The 22,365-nt window shown below is 44.1% G+C and overlaps 1 protein-coding gene across 2 annotated transcripts in view; it reads right to left on the reverse strand.

The window, feature by feature from the left end:
- cacna1ba (calcium channel, voltage-dependent, N type, alpha 1B subunit, a) overlaps positions 1–22,365 on the reverse strand; it is a 99,065-nt gene that overhangs the window by 18,400 nt on the left and 58,300 nt on the right. For both annotated transcript variants that reach the window (XM_030105731.1, XM_030105730.1), the window contains exons 16-36: positions 22,211–22,328; positions 22,016–22,083; positions 21,447–21,553; positions 20,254–20,319; positions 19,378–19,413; positions 17,214–18,038; positions 16,646–16,833; positions 15,239–15,359; positions 11,639–11,768; positions 11,364–11,423; positions 11,054–11,160; positions 10,612–10,623; positions 9,968–9,988; positions 6,760–6,856; positions 5,568–5,728; positions 5,335–5,472; positions 3,403–3,604; positions 2,499–2,663; positions 1,882–1,992; positions 1,725–1,808; positions 38–43 (exon numbers count right to left, since the gene is read on the reverse strand). In XM_030105731.1, coding sequence (XP_029961591.1) covers positions 38–43; positions 1,725–1,808; positions 1,882–1,992; positions 2,499–2,663; positions 3,403–3,604; positions 5,335–5,472; positions 5,568–5,728; positions 6,760–6,856; positions 9,968–9,988; positions 10,612–10,623; positions 11,054–11,160; positions 11,364–11,423; positions 11,639–11,768; positions 15,239–15,359; positions 16,646–16,833; positions 17,214–18,038; positions 19,378–19,413; positions 20,254–20,319; positions 21,447–21,553; positions 22,016–22,083; positions 22,211–22,328 — 2,823 coding nt within the window. The remainder of the gene's footprint in view (positions 1–37; positions 44–1,724; positions 1,809–1,881; positions 1,993–2,498; positions 2,664–3,402; positions 3,605–5,334; positions 5,473–5,567; positions 5,729–6,759; positions 6,857–9,967; positions 9,989–10,611; positions 10,624–11,053; positions 11,161–11,363; positions 11,424–11,638; positions 11,769–15,238; positions 15,360–16,645; positions 16,834–17,213; positions 18,039–19,377; positions 19,414–20,253; positions 20,320–21,446; positions 21,554–22,015; positions 22,084–22,210; positions 22,329–22,365) is intronic.

Here is a 22,365-nt window from a genome sequence, read left to right on the forward strand (position 1 = left end):
TGTGGTGCTTTGAGGATAGCAACAGGAAGTCACTCACCTGTGTCTACAGACGTTTGAGACCGGGGCATGGCAACACCGCAGGACGACAATCAACAAGATGAGGACGTGGAAGGAGAGAGAAGGACGGAAGATATAAAGAGAGAGACAGAGTGGAGGCAGCAGGACAGGCCGGAGTACACTAACAGTCATAGAGCACAACAAGAAGTGGTACAGGTCAACAAACATGCAGTCTGAGGCCGGGGGGTCAAACACAGCTCGGACGAGAGATCAATTGATAAATAACAACTCTTCGAGCAAGTTTTCGAAGTGTTCAACCCCTCTGAAGAAACAGAGAGCCATGGGAAATCTGGGTTTCTCTTCAGAATCAAATGGGTGAAAAAAAAAACAACATCAACTGCGTGGCTGTTACAGTAGCAGAAACGTGTGTGTGTGTGTGTGTGTGTGTGTGTGTGTGTGTGTGCGCGCGTATGAGGAAAGTTGTGTGAGTGTGTGTCCATTTGACATTGTGTGTAATAAGATCCAGAGCGTCAGCTGCCTTCCCTCATATTCAGCTGCTGGATAGATGCACTAATTTCTCAGTCTTTACACAGCAACCAATCCGATTTATGTCTGAAAACATTTGCGTTGTTCATGATTGTTCCTGCTGTTATTGTGGTGAGAGACATTTCCTCAGCTGGCTCCCCACAACTTCTAACTTCAGACTTTATCAGCACTTATGTTCTTTGTTTTATCTGTCAGTTTGTTTGCCGTACCGTATGTTATTTTTGACAGTTTTTGTTTTTGAGAAGGTTCCATGATGAACAAAAGCAAAGAAACTAAAAACAAAACACATTCCAGATGAGAAATCTCATGTTACATATGGTCCTCATTTAAATAATCATGACGTATAAACAAAAGCTACCCAAACTGCAGCTTTATTAACATGAACACGCAATTCAGCTGATGTTTTAGGTCTTTTTGGTTGTTTGTAAATGTGCTGAATAAATACGGTTATATTTTTGTTTATTTCTTTATTGATCTCATAACTGCAGGTTTTATATTGAGCTCAGTCTCAGCTTGCAGGTTCATGCTTGTCTGATGGAACTTCAAATGAGGATTCTACAGTTGCTGCTCCGCCTACTGAGGTCCCTTTTCCAATAAAAACCACAAACTTTTGTAGCATTTTCTGTGTGTAACCTTTACTTTCTGAAAAAGGTTTCCAAAGTGGAACTTTTTGAAAACACAAAACTAATTACACACACTAATCTTGATACTGTAACAGCCACTGATGTGATTTTGCTCGCCGTAACACAGCCAATGGTAAATTTCCTTCCGGTACGAACTGCTGTCTACTTCTGAAACTTAGCGCTCACTAACACACTAAACTAAACTCTTGGGCAAATTAGAAAGAGTGGAAACTTGTATTTAAAAAAGCCGGTAGCCTTTGTGCTGTCTCGGGGAAACTAAATCCAGTTGGCACTGTTAGTTTGACCCCCCTGGTCTAAACACAGAGATAACTGAATGAGTAGAGAAGCAACAGAGAAAGCAACACAGGAGGCTGCATGTTAACTCTCTGAGGAGGATTCAAAGACGCTCCTGTGTCGGATAAATCCTTCCTATCAACAAACGCCCGGCTCAGACTCGTCCCCAGGACGAGCGGCCCGGGCTCCCTGCCAGACTCTGCCAACGTGGCTCGCTGGCTTGTTCTCATAAACGCAGCCGTACAGGACAAACCGAGCTCTTACATTGATTTCAGTCACCAGGATGTCAGTGATGCTGCCCAACACCGTCACAAAGTCAAAGACGTTCCAGGCGTCCTTCAGGTAGTTCTGAGGAACAAGACATTCGGAGTCAGGGTTCCAGGGCCTCTTCTTCCAGAGCTGCTCTGTGGGGGACACTCACCAGAGGACCGAAGGCGATGATCTTCAGGATGCACTCCAGAGAGAAGAGGGTGGTGAACACGATGTTGAGGTTCTTCAGCATCACTTCATAAAAGTCAGGAGCTCCATGAAACTACAAATCAGGAGCACAAAAGGAGTTTGTAAATAGTGTAAAGTTTATAGACTGTCCGCACTTGTGTTTGTATATTATGTAGAAAAAGCTGGTATCTAAGATAGATTGAAGGTCGAAGTACTGTACAGAATATAAAAGTGATTTGAAGAGTAAAAGTCACAGTGATGTAGAAGTTGCATTCATTTTTCACACTGAGATTTATTAAGAGTTTGACTTTGTGACTTTTGAGTTGATGAAGTTATTGAAATAGGCCACGTGATAAAAGAAAAGAAGAAAAAGAAAAGAAGTGAGAACCCCGTTTCAGTTTGATCCAAATGAATCCCAAACATGGAAAACGTTCATTGTCTTTTCCAACTTTTTCCAGAAAAAAGTGTTTCACTTATAATCTGGAAAATACTGTGATTTGAGCTGAAGGCGGTAAATAGGTGAGCAGCCGTGGAGGACAGGTTTTCCTCTGAACTGGAAGACTCTTGTGTTTCTGGTTGAGTTCTGTCAGATGTTCTCACCTTCATCATGAGAACCACGGTGTTCAGGGCGATCATGATCATGATGGAGTACTCGAAAGGAGCCGACACCACAAACTTCCACATCCGGTACTGGAAGGACTGCGTGTTCTCCGGCATGTAGCGCGTCAGAGGTTTGGCGTTGATGGCGAAGTCGATACAAGCTCTCTGGAGTACGGACAGGAAGAAGAACACACTTCTGCTTCACTGCAGCGGGTATTTACACTCAGAACAAGAAAATAAAAAAACAAAAGAAAGAGGCTTCAGATTCTGAAACAGAAAGTTTCTGGAAAGAGACATGGAGAATATTATGGGATGGAAGGATTAGGAGGTAAAATGCAAAATAGGAACGTATGTGACAATGAATGTTCTAAAAATGTACAATATCTATCACAGATGAATACCAGCAAATGAAAGAAGATATTTTTGTAAGAATTAAATGAATAAATGAAGGGATGGATGGATGGATGGATGGATGGATGGATAGATCAAAGATGGATGGATGGATGGATGGATGAATTGATGGGTGGGTGGTTGGATGGATGGATGGATGGATAAATGGTTGGATGGCTGGATTGATGGGTGGTTGGATGGATGGATGAATTGATGGATGGTTGAGTGGATGGATGAATTCATGGGTGGGTGGATGAATGAATGGATGGAAGGATGGATGGATAGATGGATGGATGGACGGATGGATGGATGAGTGACTCCTTTGAACCACAGAAACATTTGTTTCCACTAACATGGAGCTTTCAGAACTTTGGAGCATCTCAGTAATTGCACTTTTTTTTAATTTAAATAATTATTTCAACTCTGTGCCAATCAAACGCAGTTTGATTGAATGAGTGAATGAAGCAGTACTTTTTTCTCTGGGCGTTGTGAAGCACTGTAACTGCGTTGTTACCTCGTTCTTCTCCAGGCTGCACTCGGACAGGGCCTTGTCGCCCTGCTCCTGGAAGGTGATGATGATCAAAGCCACGAAGATGTTGACGAAGAAGAAGGGGAACACCACGAAGTAGACCACGTAGAAGATGGACATCTCTATACGGTATCCCGGACTGGGGCCCTGGTCCTCGAAGGTAGCGTCCACAGAGTGCTTCAAGACACTGCAGGTGGGGTTATCCAGAGGTCAAATACAAGTAGGAACTCATTAAACTCAAGAGCAACACTTCAGAAGGACATTAACTGTAAGATGACCGCACCATTGTGAAGATTCAGTACGACTTCCTTGGTATACTTAATAATTTCTCTTTCAAACATTGGCTATTTATTAAATTCATTTTCAAGCCTAACCTATCCATTGTGTGCAACTGATTAGTATTCAACATTGAAAATATGAAGGTTTATTTAGCTCACACAGCAACGTGAGGCCGCACAAACGACCTCCAGGCTCCAGAAGTGAGCTACATATAATCGACTCCCGTGAGAGTGTTTCATACGCTAACCTTCTGCTAATTACTCTGACTCTGAGTGTAACAGGATGAAGAAATGTCTGAGCAGGTCACCGGCGTGGAGGCAGCAGATGGAAAACACTGTGTAAATAAAACTGAGGGAGAACTGAAAAGATCAGAATCAGTAAAGTTGGGATTTCTTCACAGTTTATCATTTCTCTGATTCTCCAGTGTCTTCAGAAAGCTAAGGAACTTGTAAACAGAATCTCTGATAAACAAGCAGAACTGAACACGAAAACTATTGAATCAACCAAAAATTAAACAAAGAGACGAACCAAGACGGTCTGAATTAAAGGTGCTGTAGGCAGGATTCCGCATCTCCGCCATCTTGCTTCGGGTTACCTAAGCAAGATGGCTATTTGACCCAACTAAGATGGCGATTTGAAACCCAGCACAGCCAATCCTGTCCTGCTTTCTCTGACATCACGCCCTTACGCAAGTTAAGCCCCTCCCACAAGAACGTGCGACGAACGCCCCTCGACCAATCACGGTTAGAGCCTCAGGGGCTCTTCTGATTGGTCAAAGATACCTGGAGCTGTGGAGATTCCGTTTCAGCTCAGAACAGAGACAGATGGAAACGCTGCGCCCTCGCGGTAGAGCAGTTATGCTACACTCCTAAAGGATTATCAATGGATACTCTGACATTTAATCCAAAGAAAACACAGAAAAATTAGCACTGACTAGCAAAATCCTGCCTACAGCACCTTTAAGTACAAACACAAAAGTTACAAAAAATGATGCTTCACACTGAATAATGAGGTAAACTAAAAGGCCCCATTTCCACGATGTTTCACACAAAAAAGCATCGTTTTTGTGTTTTTGTTTCAGAAAAGTTTTGCATTATACTTCGACATTTTGAAAAGGGTTGCTGTTTCCATGGAAACAGCAGAAACGCCGAAAACGACGTGGCAAGCACGTCAGCGGATGAAAAACCCCCAAGTTGTTTTTCAAGAAGTTGTGATTTCAGTGGCTCTGGGCACCGTTGCCATGTAAACAGACACTCAAAACATTACAGAAAATTTCCGTTTTCACTTCAAAACACTGTCGTGTAAACAGGATCTAAGTTTACATAATATGATTGATTATTGATGATCAATGTTCCATTGAGCTGATTTTATGTGATTTCCCATCAGAGGCTTAAGTGTTCACAACTTTTCTACAGATATGAGGAGGAGATATCAATATTAAAAATCAGTTACAGAAAAAAACAATTGGCTAAAGTTTTCTGTAAACCATCAAATCATTTTTGTCTGAAAACATACATTTTCGTTGTGCAATGACAATAAACTCTATTCTATTCTATTCTAGAGCGTGAACTGCGATGACGCGTTTTAAACACTATTTAACAGAGTGAGAGCGAGTGAAAGTAAGCGGGGTGGTCTTACGTTGGCCAGCCCTCCCCGGTGGACACGGTGAAGAGGGTGAGGAAGGCCCACAGCACGTTGTCGTAGTGGAACTCGTACTTCTTCCACTCGCGGGGCATCGCCGCCACTTCGTCTTTGTCGTAGTCGAGGAACTGGCCTCTGAAAGACACAAGGAGAAGAGCTGAGAGGGGCTGGGGGGGCGGCGGCTGGCAGGAGGGGGGCAATAGAGGGGGGTGGGGGGGCTTCGGACGGACTTGCAGTCCTTCTGCAGGCCTTTGGACTCGTCGGTGCAGTAGAAGAACTTCCCCTTAAAGAGTTGCACGGCGATGACGGCGAAGATGAACATGAAGAGGATGTAAACGATCAGGATGTTCAGGACGTTCTTCAGAGAGTTCACCACGCAGTCAAACACCGCCTGGGGAGGGGACACACGCACACACGCACACACACACACACACACCAGATCATTTCTTTCTAAAGCAAACCAAAATATGCCACTTTCGAAAAACCACAATTTTGAATTTGAAATTTGCATTAGTGCAACAAATGTTGTTATTCCGAAGTTTTTCCAGATTTTAGATCACTTCATGAAGGTCAAATCATAAAAGATGCAGGTTCACTGAGGCTCAAATCTGACAATCAGTTGGTCTTTTTTGCATTTTTATGCAAAAACCAAAAGATTGATGTAAATGTACGGAAATTTAGATTTGATTATTCTTTTGTGAACTCCTATGGGTCGATCAGAGAACCAAAGCTACAATATATATTTTAATTACAGTATTTTCTGGACTATAAGTCACTTTTTTTCTTTAAAAAAAAAAAAACAGCTGTGTGCAGTCAAGCAATCTATACAAGATAAACTTACACATCAAAATATACTGGTAGATACCATCCTATACCACTCGAGGTCACTACGGGATCAGAGAATTCTGCTACAGAACCAAACAAAAATAAAATGTAAATGTAAATAAAAATGCTAAAATGTGTCTCAGAAAGAGCTCAGAGAGTGTGATAAAGTTTTGAAGGACCGGAGGAAAGCAGATAAAATAAAACTAGGCTGAAATGTTGAGGAACAAATTCGCAAAAGGTTCTGGAACGAAAGCTGCTGGATGAGCAGTGAGACTATTTATTCATTCTTCATGAAAGTTTTCAATAATTTTGACTTATAATCCAGAAACTAGTACTTATTTAGCATCATTCTGTTCAAAAGGCTCCTTGAACGGCCTGATATAAATTCATAGCTGTTTTTTTAAACTGGCGGTTCCACACATGAGGTCTGGGACCCTCTGGAGAACAGCCTCAGAGCTCTTCTCCTGAAATGATATTTAAAAAATTCAGCATATGCTGGTTTCTGGTGGAAGTGAATCTGCTGTGCTGATTAGAATCACAGCGAAGCTCTGCGGTCGAGGTTGAATGAGGCAAAAGGAAGCTTTGGAGGAGCAGGACCTTGAGTTTGGGCAGACGTTTGATGGTCTTGAGAGGCCTGAGCACCCGAAGGACCCTCAGTGACTTGATGGTGCTGATGTCTTTGCCTTTGGTCCCCCTGTGGCCAACAAAAACACTCTCAGAAAAGACAAAGTGCAAAGCTTCAAGCCCAAACTTAATCCTTTTAGAAAATGCCACGTGCTAAAAGATCAGAAGTCATCTGGCTTGAAATGTGGCAGGAGTGACTGCATGGCGGGAGATGGAGAAGGGATAGAGGACTTTTTTTTTTTTTCCACAAACACAGACACATGCATCACCCAGTCCTCCCTGTGGGTGTGTTTGTGTGTCATGTAATCCTGGTTTACATGAACAAGTCTGTAGTCCCTGTATGAACACATGCGAGACATGAGTTAATTCACAGGAAATCTTGAAAGTGTTCAGAACACGGAAGCATGCAGACATGGCCACACTGACGATTGTGCATCAGGGATCTTAATCCACGAGCTGTTTCGCTTCAGCGCCCGTGGGATTAGGATCTCTCAAGAAGGCTCGGACAATGATTTACTACCTAAAAGAAAATATTAGTGATGAAAAGACAATAAAACACAAGAAGAAGCTCATTGATTGCATGGTCTTTGTGTGAATAGAGTTGTCATGAATCAACGTCTCCTTCCAAACCGTGGCTTCTTTTCGACTTTTTCTTGACAGATGTGACAACTGAATACACACACACACACACACACACACACGCGCGCGCGCGCCAAAACGCGACACTGCAGATGGCTGATGTTTTTGTTTCCTCAGTGTTGAAGAACAAGCGTCACTGAGTCACTGCAAACACTCATACAAGGTTCTGGGAAACAAGAAACCCGAAGAAAAGGGAAAAAAATGTGCCGATCAGTGGAGATGTAACAAATACTGACAGGTAGGAAGGATTTCGCTTTATCTCTGTATGTAAAAGAAAAGAGAAAGATATTCTAAGGTCATATGTTGGTATAAAAATCTTCTGACTTGCGGTGTTGACAGAAATCATCTCAAATTAAAATTCAAATTAAAACATGTACTACAGACTCTCCACAACCTCTGAGTTTTGTTCTGTTGAAAGCTCAGATTTAGAGGAGACAGAAACTCAAGTGAGACACAGTAGGATGCTAAAAAAATGCCACTACTTCAAACCCTCAAGCCAAAAATCCTCCGACACATCTAAAGTCCTTTAAAGTGGGTTAGAAGCGATCATGTGGTGAGAACCCAGAACCCCAGATGGGCCTGTGCCGAATAAGCTCCTCGAGCCGCCGTGAAGACGACGATAAGAAACGTATTCACATGGACGAACAGACAGAGAATGTCAAAGGTCACGTCTCGCTATCGCCCAGTTTAAAGACTCGCCATGAGATTCTTGAGAAAATACAAAAATGGATCAGGGAACGGCTGAATGCACAGTCATATTTCATGTCTCGGGACTGTTTACTGTATGTATTATAGAAGAAAAACTCGAAAACTCGAAAATGTTGGAAAAAGATGTAAAAATTAATACTAATGCAGTGAAAAACGCTGCCGATCAGGTAACGGTTACTGTTTTCCCTTTATGCTTTTTTAATGGTTTACATCTCACCAAAGCACTAAGATGGGATTTTGTAACACCTTTACGCTTCATTTGAGATTAACTCATAAAACATCTTGTATAATCACACTTGGAAGTCGTCACTCGACCATCTGAGTTCAGTTTGGCGCCTCGGAGCTCCTCTAAATGAGATGCATCGCTCTGAGCTGGTCTTTAAAGTTTCCCACCTGCAGTTTGTCTGCCCAAAACAACAACAGCTAAAAAACCTTTCTAAAACAACAGGAACAGGAAACCAGAGAACCAAACCGAATCCTGACGGCTGCTGATCCTCTGATCCTGTTCGAGGGTCGGATTCATGTCAGGATCTGAACGTTCAGAACATACTGTAATTACGCAGCACCACTCAGCAGTTTGAAAGGCTTCACGAGCTTTAAACTTCCCGTCCTATTAACCAGCAGGAAATAATGAAGTAACTCTTTTTTCACACATGCAATAGCTTCCATGCTCTGATGCACATCGGTCCAGCATGCTAGCATTTGTATCCTTCAGACAGTTATGATGCAAGCTAATGAATTTATTTTTTTCATTCTGAGAGCTTCCAAAGGAAACCCTCACCACCGGGAAGCAGCGTGGAGGTGGGTCGGACTCATTAGAGGGGCGAGAAAGTGAGAAAACCTGCGAGACGAGGTGGGGGTGTGTGATTGTTGAACTACAGGGAGGATGAGGGGCCGAGACGGAGACCGGCTGAACCCTGGAAACTCTGATTTTACCTCCAGTCCCTCTGCTGTCGCTCTCACGCTTTGTCCTGGACGAACCTCTGCATTTAGCCTGCAGAATTATTTAAAGGTTTAGATCTTTTACGAGTCAAAAGACCTTTTAGCCTGCTATGATCAGAGGTGGCAAAAGTTCAGACTTTTCTCCTTTTTTGGGTGATATTAGTTTTTTTTCTCTTGCAAATAACATATACTAAAAATACATGAAGCACACATCATCGTCATTATCTTTATTACTTTTTACAAATCTTGCATTTAAAGATATTTCTGTATAAAACCTGATATTTCAGTGTGTTGTTGTTTCCCCAAAATCAGTAGATTTAGGTTATATTTGACTCAACAAAATTAAAAGAAATAAAGTAAAATTCATTTCATAAAAAAAGTCAGAGGAGATTCCATCAGAACAAAGTTACATTCTCCAATTTAAAAATATTTCAGTCCATCACGGAAAGAAAGAAAGAATCACATTTAAGTAGAGTAATTGAGAAAAAATACTGAGATAACTGCTGCCTCTGATCTGCTTTAACTTTAACTTCTTCCAAAAAGCCTCATGATTAATGTGAACTTGTTACCTAAAAACATCTTTCTGGACTTCTCTGTCAGAAAAACTCATGCAGGTGAACTAATAACCGTTTCTCTTCCTTCCTTTAGGATGTTTTCATTTGCTCTGAATGTTTACAGCCTTTAAAAAGGAGGATGTGGCGACAGACCACGGGGATATTGGGCGATTTGTGGTTTCATTTGAAAGCTCTCAGACAAACTTCAGCATTAAATTCACTCCAACATGATTCCTGCTACATGGAGGCTGACGGAGGGGCGGTTATGGAGGTGGGAGGGGTGTTGTACGTGGATGGGGAGTGTTTGAGATGTCATCTGGGGGGGGGGGGGTTCCCACCTGGTCACACCTTGTTGCGATCTACTTGGGGGAAAACAGTGGTAAAACAAGGTACAGCACATTTATGGATGCTTCACACAAACAAGATAAAACAGACCTTTGTATCACGACAACAGCAGAGTGTGTGTGCGTGTGTGAGACAGGGAAACAGTGTGTGTCTGTGCGTTACAGGTGGTTCGTGTGTGTGTGTGCACTGCATGCTGAGACCCAACGCCCTCTCACACCGATCTGATGGGTTCAAACAGTGAGTGTGTGACAGATGGAGGAAGACGGAGCATTCCAGCCGAGCAGGAAGTGCTGATGGAGATGAGTCCCACTGCCCACCCCCAAAATGCCCCGCTCTCGATGTGCGGCTGTGTGTGTGTGTGTGTGTGTCTGTGTGTGTGTGTGTGTGTGTGTGTGTGTGTGTGGTGGGGGGTGGTGGGTGATGAACACTCAGGTGGCATGGCCCTCGGCAGCAGAGGGCGGACCTCCAGCCGGCCGACATGAGGGTCACCAGCTGAGATGGAGACAAGGAATGTACTCCACACACACACACACACACACACACACACACACACACACACACACACACACACACACACACACACACACACGATGTTGATGACACAGACAGGCAGGCTGAGAGGGAGAGGAGGCATTACCCCATGAAGCTCCTTCAAAACGAACCCGGGACAGAAACAGGGAGAAGATCGAATCAATGAAACTGCACAAACAAACACACACGCACGCACGCACGCACGCACGCACGCACGCACGCACGCACGCACGCACACACACACACACACACACACACACACACACACACACACACACACAGCCACCAGGTCCAAACAGAGACAACATTACGCTGACTCAGCAAATCCAGCAACAGCTAAAACCCACTCAAGGTGTTCTCAGTTTAATAGTGTTCAACAACCTGCTTCTACCACCAAACCTGGTCTATAAAGACCTTTCATCAGTTTCAAATGGCTTCAGAGATGATTTATATAATCAAAGGAAACAAGGAAGGACTTGACAACGCCAGGCGAAACGGAGGATAAAACAAACAATCTGAAAAAAGATGACAGGAGAAATGGAACTTACGAAAATGCAAATGCCACCAGCGCTCCACTGACCACTATGAAGTCCAGAATGTTCCACAGGTCTCTGAAGTACGAACCTGGATGAAGCAGCAGGCCCAGGTCCACCATCTGAAACACAGTGGACTTGATTATTAGACAATTTGTGCAGAATAAATAATGGATCTGTTATGTGATTATACTTATTACCTTTTCCTTATTTATAAAACTAACCTGTTGTCATAATAACTCTTTACTGCCCCCGAGTAAATGGGAGTGGAACGTTCGGTAAATTACCACGAGTCACAACACATCAGGCATTTATGGCAGCTCACCTTGATGACCATTTCAAAGGTGAAGACTCCGGTGAAGGCGTAGTCCAGATATTTGAGTACCTGCAGGAAAAACAGTGAGACAGCCGCTCAGTGAAGACACAGGAAAAAGAAGAAATGGTCTGCGTAAGAGTGTAAGAAATTTATCATGAAGAACCTTTCAAACTAACGGTCTCACATGAACCATATCGGATTATCAGAACACATTTACTGAAATTTTACCACCTTTAAATACAAAACCATCCTGGGTGTGTGTTGGCACAGTGTAAGTGTCTCACGTTGTTTCGGGGGGCGTTGGTCCACACGGGGTCCTCCGCTGCCAGAGCGATGCTGCTCATGGCGATGACCACCAGGATGGACATCTCGAAGTAGCGCAGAGTCACGATGTAGTGACACAGCCGCCTGACCCTGGGGGAGGACGGAGAGCGGCAGAGGACCAGAACACTCTAAGCTACCAACACCTGACCAGCTGCTCCTCACACCGACTCTCAAGTTCACAGAGCACAAGCCAAATACCATTTTGGTTGTTTGGTTTGCCATGCAAACCTTATAAAGATGAAGATTTTATATTTTGATGGGAAACTGTTAATTTATCAACTCAGTCTTCTGATGCATCTCAAAAACCGCAGATTACTGGCAAAATAAATGATTTCTAGATAACAGTATTTTCCAGAAAATGAATGACACTGTTTTTTCTGTTTTGCTCTTATATTAAGAATTGACTTAAAGGTGCTGTAGGCAGGATTCGGCATCTCCGCCATCTTGCTTTGGGTTACCTAAGCAAAATGGCGATTTGACCCATCTATGATGGCGATTTGAAACCCAGCACAGCCAATCCTGTCTTGTTTTCTCTGACATCGCGCCCCTACGCAAGTTAAGCCCCTCCCACAAGAACGTGCGACGAACGCCGATCAACCAATCACGGTTAGAGCCTCAGGGGCTCTTCTGATTGGTCAAAGATACCTGGAGCTGTGGAGATTCCTTTTCAGCTCAGAACAGAGACAGATGGAAACGCTGCGCCCTCGCGGTAGTGCAGTTATGCTACACTCCTAAAGGATTATCAATGGATACTCTAACATTTAATCCAAAGAAAACACAGAAAAATTAGCACTGACTAGCAAAATCCTGCCTACAGCACCTTTAAGTACAAACACAGATCTGTCGTTATCCCCCGTAGACAATTTGAAACCCGTTTTACTCAATAGAAATCACCCAAACCGCCGTCTTGGATGAAAATGCACGTTAAAACCGTATTTGTATGATAAAAAACACGTCATAAACACAGAATCATTTCATCAACCTGTCCAACGTGTTCAAAAAAGACGCTTGATTTGGAACAAGCCCGCCCAATCTGGCAACACGGAGCTGCTCCGGTCACAGAGCTGTTTTGAGCCATTTTGGTGTCATTTGGCTTTTCAGCAGTGACGAAATGCAAAACCGTTTGATGTGGAATAATGCTTTGTTTTCAAAGTTCTCAGGAACACAGTGTGAAGGCCGCTCTGTTTTGTCTGAAGTCACTTGGAAACAGCGTCTGCTAGTCTCGTGAGATCTAGCTATATGAGATGGCATGGCCGGAAGTCATGCGAGAGTCGGGCTGGATTCTCCCCGGAGCAACAGCCTTGCTCTCAATCAGCTGATTTGTGTGTGCTTCCTCTGCAATCCTCAATAAATCCTCCTTGTGCAGCGTCAACACCTTGACTCGTCATCTTTGGCTCTGATTCACCAAAAATTCCACAACAGTTTGGGGGCTCGTCCGGGATCTAAATACAACATAAACGAGGTGAGTGCAAATGTTTCCTCTGTTAAATATTTAACTCAGGAAGTAATGCCTTACCTGTGGGGATGTTTGACTAGATAAAAGAACTATTTCATAGTTGATTGGAATTGTAAAAGCAAATTTCTAAACATAAAGAGCCAAAGATGTCCCTAAATTTTTTGATTGATTCTTCTCAATCAATTGCTAATGATTAGTAACAATTGGGTTGTAATAATAATTTAATTCTAACTTGGAACTGTGGCTGAGAGAGCTTAGGAAGAGTTTCTAGACTTGGAGTCTGGACGGCCCTGGGGGCCACTGGCGTGGAAGGGCTGAGTCCCTGAAGCGACTTTGTTTTCACTCGGATTGGATCCGATCTGAGATTGACGCACCGCAGAGCTTGGGGGGTATCTTAATATAGCCTCTTCACCAGGGCGGGCCTGGTGCATGTAACAGAAGGGTTGATGATTTCCCTAACGGGCTGACCTGTACTGTTGCAACTGTGGGTGGCGTCGCGTGTGGAAGTTTCTACTGGTGAAACTTTTTGAAAACTGGGTGAGTGTGATTCTGCAGGTCACACCTCACGACTCTGACTCTCTCTTTCACGTTAAAAGAAAAGGGGGTAAATAGAGAAGAAAGTCATGATGCTGGGAGGTTGTTTAGGTTTGTAGAGGACATGTGTTGCTGTTTGTGTTGCTGTTTTGTGTGCAGTTATTGTTTGTGCTAAACGTTTGGTAAACACCAAAGTGTTAAACATAGGAAAAGAAGAGACAGGAAGTAGAACAGCACGGCGTGGTCTGATCCCGTTGAAAGTTTTCAGCAACTATTCGATAAGTTCACACCGGTCGGGATGGTCGGCAGGACCAAGATATTGGAATGTTTGGCATGAAGGTATTTGCAGCTGTCACTGTCCCATGGTATGCTGGTTTGTTTAAATTGTGCATCCATGACTGAGTGCTGCTTGGTGTTTTTGTGACAGTGGATCAGTTGGAAATGGTCGTTGAAACATAGGTAACTTAGGACATATAAAATAAAAATGACAATGCACTTGGAGGAACTGATCTTATTGATGTTTATGGGAAACATTAATATTGACGTGTGACACAAATGAAAAGTGGTTTTACTTTGTCTGGCTTTACTGTTTCCGATAGTGAGTTAGATTATTGTTAAAATTCGAATTTATTTTGTGTCTGGTTTTGTTTAAATTGAAATTTAACAACAGGAGGGATTGATGTGGAATAATGCTTTGTTTTCAAAGTTCTCAGGAACACAGTGTGAAGGCCGCTCTGTTTTGTCTGAAGTCACTTGGAAACAGCGTCTGCTAGTCTCGTGAGATCTAGCTATATGAGATGGCATGGCCGGAAGTCATGCGAGAGTCGGGCTGGATTCTCCCCGGAGCAACAGCCTTGCTCTCAATCAGCTGATTTGTGTGTGCTTCCTCTGCAATCCTCAATAAATCCTCCTTGTGCAGCGTCAACACCTTGACTCGTCATCTTTGGCTCTGATTCACCAAAAATTCCACAACACCGTTCATTCTTCTAAAGCGTATAATGACTACATCACGTTGTTTGTTCTGTATTCTACCAGAAGAAGGAAAAAAATAGAATATTAAGGCAAAAACACGACAGATTTTATTTTGAAGTGACTTATTTTGGAACACGTATCGCGTTTCCTTCCGGGCACGCGACTTGCTTCCGTCTGAATTGACGCGGTAGGGCTCCGGCATGCGGAAAAATAGGATCTTTGCGGAAAGAGACCGGAGCTCCGCAGAAGCTCCGGAACCGGACCGGAGCCGGACCGCGGGGGTGAATCCAAAGAAAACACAGAAAACCTAGCACTGACTAGCAAAATCCTGCCTGCAGCACCTTTAAATACCAAAATGCTCTGGTGGATACCATGTTGGACCACAAGATTTCACTGTGTGACAACAGAAAGCTACAATGCTGCAGCAGAAAAACCTCCATTACTGAGAAAAAACTAAAAGTTATGAAAATTACACTGAAAAATATAAAATGTAAAGCAGAAAGATCAACTTTTCTCCTCATTGTGATGTTTCTAACAGTAAGCATGTTTTAATGAAACACTACAGTGTTTCTGACTCGGTGAGTTCGAGGAGACTCACGGGTTGGCCTGTCCGAAGATGAACATAGAGCTGTAAGGCAGGATGGGTTTGGGTCCAATCTGAGCCAGGTCCTCCAGGGTCTTCTCAGTCATGGGCATCGTCTCACAGTCCATGCTGTTCACTGGGAATACAGACGATCAGACCACTGTGAGCTCAGATCACGTCTGACATGAGAAATGAACTGGTGGCGTGAAAAGACAATGTGGCTCAGCGATTTATTGGTTGGAATGTGAATAGTAAACCTCACATGAATAATCCTGGTAGCTAATTGTTGAAGGTAACCAATAAATAACAAGACTTGGTCAAACGTTAGCATTATGTAACTCCAGCTATTCATTCCTAAAGGTGGGTCAGTCTGTATGTTAATACATGTATAATATGACAGTCTTTATCTGTTTTAGCTATTAAGTCATTTATTCAGTTAGTTTCTGATTTGTATTTAAGTTCTATTGTGTTTTTAATTGTACATCAGCAGCTTGACAAAAAGCCAAATGTCGTCACACATGTAACAAGTAGTATTTATATTCAGCTACAGAAATAACACATCATGTGTCGTAAAAGGTAGCATTAAGTCAAAGTCTTCCTTCAGCCTTCTGGTCACTTCTCCAATTATTCCATTAATGCAACCAAAATCTGTTTTTTTTCTCCAGGACTAAAACATCATGAATACTACAAATAAATAATCAGCTGCATTAATGAATGCATTAACATTAACGTTAATGAACGTTACTCTGAGTCAGATTTAATTTTGTCGCTTCTCACAGAAAAAGATCAAATAAGAGATCGACTACGGCTCTCTGGGATGATAGTGCTGAGTAATCAGGGCTAATGAAGTGGGATGACTGGAGAGCAGAGAAACATGAGTCATTCCCGTCAACTCAACCCTGAAGAAGAAGAATACCAATAAACAGTCACACAAAGTGGATTAAAAATGTTTACAATACACAAAAAATAACTTTGTTGACTTAAAAGTGAAACGGTTATCAAATAATTGAATCAGTCTGCCTGAGTAGGTGAACTGCTGACATTCATTTATCCATTTCTTTGTTTTTAATCCTCATTTCTGTTCCCTTTCTGCTCTGCTCCTTATCTTCTCTTTACAGTATTAAAACAGCAATTCAGTGAAGCAAGATCAGAAAAAAAAGACATCCCATGGTATTAAGACGTCCCTCATGAAAAGTAAAAGTGTCTTAAACTTACTGCTGGGCCACAAATCTCCTTCCAACAGAGCTTCAGCCTCTGAGGAGCATAAACTAATATTATTAACAAGTGAGAGTCAGATGTTTGATTCGGGGGTGAATAAAATCATGACTGTATCAAACTGTGAAAAGGAAACCCTCAGTGTGTGTGTGTGTGTGTGTGTGTGTGTGTGGGGGGGGGGGGGGGGGGGGGGGTGTCATGACTCACTCTGGATCAGGGTGGTCTCTCCGGGTGGGGAGGTGATGGTGACAGGAGGGATGTGGATGGAGGACTGCGAGGTTCGTCCGACGTTCCTCTGGTTGTCAGAGTCCTCTGGCTGGTCTGTGGGCCAGTTCATCCTCCTGGAGCCCTGCTCGGGGGAGATAGCCAGGGACTCCCCCTCTGAGTCACCCACCCTGCATCAAGAGACGCATCACACACTGAACGCCTCAACAACTCGACAACTCCGACTACGAACCGAAAATCACGACACTGACGAACATCATTTCAAGACAATCTGCATCAAGTCTGTAGAGAGTCAAGTCAGCTGAACTGTAACTGAAGTCACGGCTGGCCGGGGGAGGGGAATCGGGGTGTGAGAATGGGAAAGGAAGAAGAATGTGCAGTGGGATCTCAGGCCACATTTACATGATCGCCATCAACTGCATGTTTGTTTCGGAAACGTTTTGTGTTTAAGCTACAATGTTCAAAAATGATTTCCAGAGATGTTGGGAAAAAAATTGCACACAGTTCCACAGTTCCTCATGCAGTACCATGCTCAGTCAGTTAAATTTACCTGTAACTGTGGCTCTTCTCTCTATCGTTGGACTCCTCCCCCTCCGCCGTGGACTGACCCCTGGATCCATGAGTCCGATGCGTCCTCCTCTCCCCGTTCCCGCCGCTGTCCCCCCTGGAGTTCCTCTCCCCATCTCTGTTGGACGAACGGCCATCTTTATGACGGGACTGCCGCTCCCCCCTCCCCCCGCTATTCACTGTCCCATTGCCCCCTCGGGACTGGCGGTGCGAATGATGATGCCGGTGCTGTCTCTCGCCGGTGCCGCCTCCGCCGTCCTCCCCCGAGCTCTGGTGGTGGTGCTTCTTGCCTGCCTCGCGGCTGCGGGACCGTTCGCTCTTCCCTTCTTTGCAGCGGCTGCCGTCGTGGTCTTTGGAGTGGCTGTGGTGGACGTGGTGCCGCCCCTCTTTGGTGGCGTCGCCATTGTCGTTGGTTTCGTCTCTGGTCCTGGCGCGGTCCCTGTCTCGGTGGCGGTGGTGGCGGCGGGGCTGGTGAGGGGCCGTGTCGAGCGGGGGAGGCGGTGGAGGAGGGTCGGCAGCGGTCTCAGCCTCCTCCGGTGCGCAGGGCGTGTGGTGGTGGTGGTGGTGGTGGTGGTGGTGGTGGTGGGGGCCGCCTATCAGAGCACCGTCTCGAGGCTCCACGACCAGCGGGCGGTCCAGGTGGGTCTTCATGTCGGGCCGGATATGGAGGGCGGAGGACAGGCGGAGGCGCTCTTCGGGGTCCAGTTCGCTGTAGAGCGCCTCGCAGCTGGCCCGGTTATGCCTCCTCATCTGGTTGGCCCTCTGCTCCCACACCGACATCGTCTTCACCGGCTTCTGCTCCTCTTTGCTGCGCACAGAAAGAAAAACCAAACAAATCACAACCACTGGAGCGCTGACAGTTCAGAAGGCAGCATAAAACTCTGCGGGAACTATCTCCTGAAGCTCCAGCTTTATTATCAGCAACACAGTTTGGACACAACAGTTTATTACAGCCACAAAAGGGTTCAAGCATCTCCGACGGATACACGGACAGGCATGGTTTCCTTTATGGCACATTTAATATGTATGTACTTTACACTCCATGGCACATAAAACCAGCAATATATCTTGTTTTACATCTCATGATGACACACATAGTCCCTACATGCTGAATGATTTACAGTATGACCACAGTGCAATGGAGCTTCTCACACAGCAGACGATGCTTCTATTCATCAGACTGTGGAGAGAGCTCGTCTATGGAAATGCCTCAACAGAAGGTCAAGCATGACTACCATGCTTGGTTTCTTTTTTTTTTTTTTTTCCTTTGAGGGGGTGTGTTCATGTGTCTGCATAATAAAGCATTTTGAGATGGTTGAATGCATGCACTTGTCACAGTTTGTGACTGGGAATCTGTGCTCTTCCTTTCTATTGTTTAACAGTCGATAACTGCAAGCTGGGCTGCAGACATACAGCTTCGGTCTGTGTTTGTCCTGCAGGAGCATTCTTTGATTGCACATTCTAGAAAGCACAACACACTGCATTAGGCCTAAGGACCGCATGGGACTGTTAGACTGGTAAAGGCTCATTTATGCTCGAGTTTTTTTGATATGTAAGACATGTGTCTCCACGTATGCAGATGATGGTGAAGTAAAAGTGGCTAAACTTTAGAGAATTGATGGCAAACCTGAAACATTGAGCAGCACAAAAACAACCGCTTAAAAGACACTTCCTTCTGTAAATCAGATTACCAGAGAGGAAAAAAAAAAACAAATTATAGGAAATATGCTATTATCAGAGAAATGCATTTTCAAAAGGCTTCATGATGACAGTCTCTTCAACCTTCGCCATGTTTGTTGTGACCAACCCAAATTTGTGTTCTGTTATCACAGAGGCTATTGTCAGGTTGACTCCGAGATACAGAGACATTAGAGATACAGAGTAATGTCCATGCCAACCTAAAGGGTGTACTTTACAAGAGCAGTAACAGGAACTCTGGTTGAAACAGGTGCAGTCATTTTGGTGCGTACGCGGAGCATAAATGAGCCTTGAATGAGCCTCGAACGTGGTGTGCTGGTGATGACAGGGGAATACACCGGGAAGGCCCCGGTTTGGAATTTGGGCTCTTGCTCTCAGGCATGTAAAGAATGACAAGATGATCATATGGTCGGCGTTAATGGACCGTCTGTCCAGCAGGCAGTGTTTACCTCAGGTAGTGATGAACAGGGGTGCAGACATAACTCCTACGAACACATAGAGGGAGCCACATTGAAACAAACGTAGCGGAGAGAAGGAGCTGCAAAGGGTCTGAAACAGGTTACAGGCTGAAGCACGGTGGAGGGGGGCGCAAATAAGCAGCAAAGTACTGACACCAGGTAGGAAACATCCACACAGGTGCAAAATTAAACAAAAATGCAAAAAAGAAAAAAGAAAAGAAGCTCCAGCTTCCTCTTAATGTCATTTTGAACGCTTCTATCTCAGTTTGGAACAAAGAGAAAGTTATAGATAGATAACCTGAACATCTTGCTCCTAATAACTGATGTAACTCCAGCAAACATCTCGATTATAGAGCATCTTCCTCCCGCTAACTGACCCACACAGGGTTGTCAGCTCAACTGATACTAACACTACAATATTACAGGTATACGACACACTTACAGTAATGGAAGAGTTTATTTAACAAGCAAAGAATTGCTTCTTAAATGTACATTTTCATGCAAAATACTTAATAACATTTTGAAGAAGCCACTAAAAACTGGAATCAATGATCTGCAATAACCTGAACGACACTGTTGGAAAGAACAAATACTGAGATACGACACTGACTGACACCACTGTGGCACTTCACAGGGGGAGCATGAGAAAAACAAAACACACACACACACACACACACACACACACACACACACACACAAATGTAATTAGTGAAACACACATGTAGCCGGAGGTGAAATCGCGGAGGAGCCGCCACGTTCTCGTCCCACAGTAAAAAAAAAAAAAAAAGAGAAAAAAGAAGAAGGCATTTTGCAAGAGGAGGGGTGATGGGAGGGTTGGACAATCGGAACAGAGAGGTAGTAACTCACAGTGAGTTAACGCTGCAGATGGATGAGCTGCTAGAGTGCGCGTTACCTCGACTGCGTGTTAGAAAACTGTACATGCACAAAACAAAAGTGGGGGAGGGGGGGGGACATCATAATAGGACGGAGTCAGAGAAAAATAACCAGACAGGGAATGGACATTTTCTCCGTCTTCTCCGTGGCCTTCTGCGCTCAGACGTCAGAAGGACTGTAAACTGAAGAAGAAAGGTAACGAACCATCGAGGAGGTTCTGACTGCTGTGGTAGCGGCAGAGTCATACGGCACGATTAACATTTACACGACAGACACTGAGGTCAAAACCAAACCAGCAAAATCTAAGCCGACGTTCGGAAGGACAGAATAAAGTTACAGGTGGAGAAAAAAAAGTGGAAACACTTGCAGGTTCCGTTTACAAGTCGATGTGTCAAGTGAAAAAGCATCATTTTTGTGTTTTTCCGTTGGTAAAGTTTCACGTTCACACACACAAACGGCAGAAACGCGGAAAACAATGCAATTAGCACTCCAGGCCACCAGCTGGTGTTGCTGTTTGTTCTTCTAATCAAATGAAAATTTACATTTTCTGTGGCTCAGAGTAATGTTGTCGTGTAAACGGATTTCCAAAACGTAATGAAAGCTTTTTTGAACATTGTGGTGAAAACGGGGCCTGAACTTTTGTCTTCGGTAAACACCGAGTCGCTGTCTCTCTCTGGCTTGCTAACAGTGATGTTTGCTTTAGCATTAGCAATTATTATCTCCAAAATGCAGCTCGTTTAAAATTAAACCAAATTACTGAAGCACTTATTTGTTAGTCGCTATCACACATGAATTTTTTCACTGTTAGCATCAGCCGAAGCTGTTTTAACCATTACCATTAACATCTGCTAGTTTCCTTTTCCTTTTCAAGAGGCCAGAATGTGACAGTAAAGCAACAAATATTTTCCAAGTTGAGGCTTATTTCCAGTAATTCATCGAGCGACAGCGCATCTAGAAAACTCATCTATCAGTGGCTGTTCTTGGTACATTACTGTTTTAACTTTACCTTTACTACTAGTTAGTTACTTTTCCATAAAGCTAACATGAGCTGATAGAAACAACACATTTAAAGTCCTGTGTAAACTGATCGTTAGCATATTCAGAAAAATACATCCAGAGCAAAGGAACACCGACTGTTGGTACAGTATGGAAGGAGGGGGACTTACGCTGTGATGGAAATGTTAGCGGCCGACATGGGGCTGACCTCCTTTACCTCCTTGGCCTTCTGAAGCGCCAGCTTCTTATTGATCGCCTCCTCTTGCTCCTCCTCATCCTGAATGGCATGTGAAACGTAAACATTCACGCAGGCACCAAGACCTTCCTGTGACATTGCGATCATCTTTTTTCTGCCGATGTGACTGGTCTGCCGGTGTGCCAAGCATTTTCACAAAGTCGCGTTTTCAGTGTCTCTGACTACCGTTGTCATGTCAACAGGCCCCAAAATGCAACTGAAGTTTTCCATTTTTCCTAAATGTATCACACGTCACAAGGGTTTAAATTTAACTCAGAAGGCAAGAGGATCTCAGTTTACTTTGATGGCTTTTCTAGAGCTATCTGGAGCAGAATCAGAGGGTGTTATTAGAGACACTGTGATCGCGCCAGCCGAGGTGAGGCACCCTCACATCTTGCCAATGTCAACAGGCTCCAGGACTGAGGGTCTGTGTGAGATCGAACAAATGCTGCTGCTTCCTCCCCTCAGACGGAAAACTGCACTAAAACAAGGAAAACCCAGTACCTTTGTGAGCTCCTGTGCATTTGCCAGGTTATCCACAGCGATGGCCAGGAAGACATTGAGGAGCGTGTCTGGTTATCATTATCATCAGGGAAAAAAAAGAAGAAGAAAAGTCTCATGATAAATGCTTAAACACACAATCAATATCTAGGGGGGCGGCGGTTCTTCCGATCGATTGGGATCAGTGATGCAGGATACAGTTTCCAAAGAGGGTGAGGACAATGAAATAAATGGAGGAGAACATCCCCCCGTGCACGCCGCCCTGCGACTTGATGCCATGGTACATGACGGCGTTCCAGTCCTCGCCTGTCAGGATCTGTTGGGGAGGAGAGGGGCGGGGGGGGGGGGTCAGA

Source organism: Salarias fasciatus, chromosome 12 (genome assembly GCF_902148845.1).
Source record: "Salarias fasciatus chromosome 12, fSalaFa1.1, whole genome shotgun sequence".
Classification (NCBI taxonomy): domain Eukaryota; kingdom Metazoa; phylum Chordata; class Actinopteri; order Blenniiformes; family Blenniidae; genus Salarias; species Salarias fasciatus.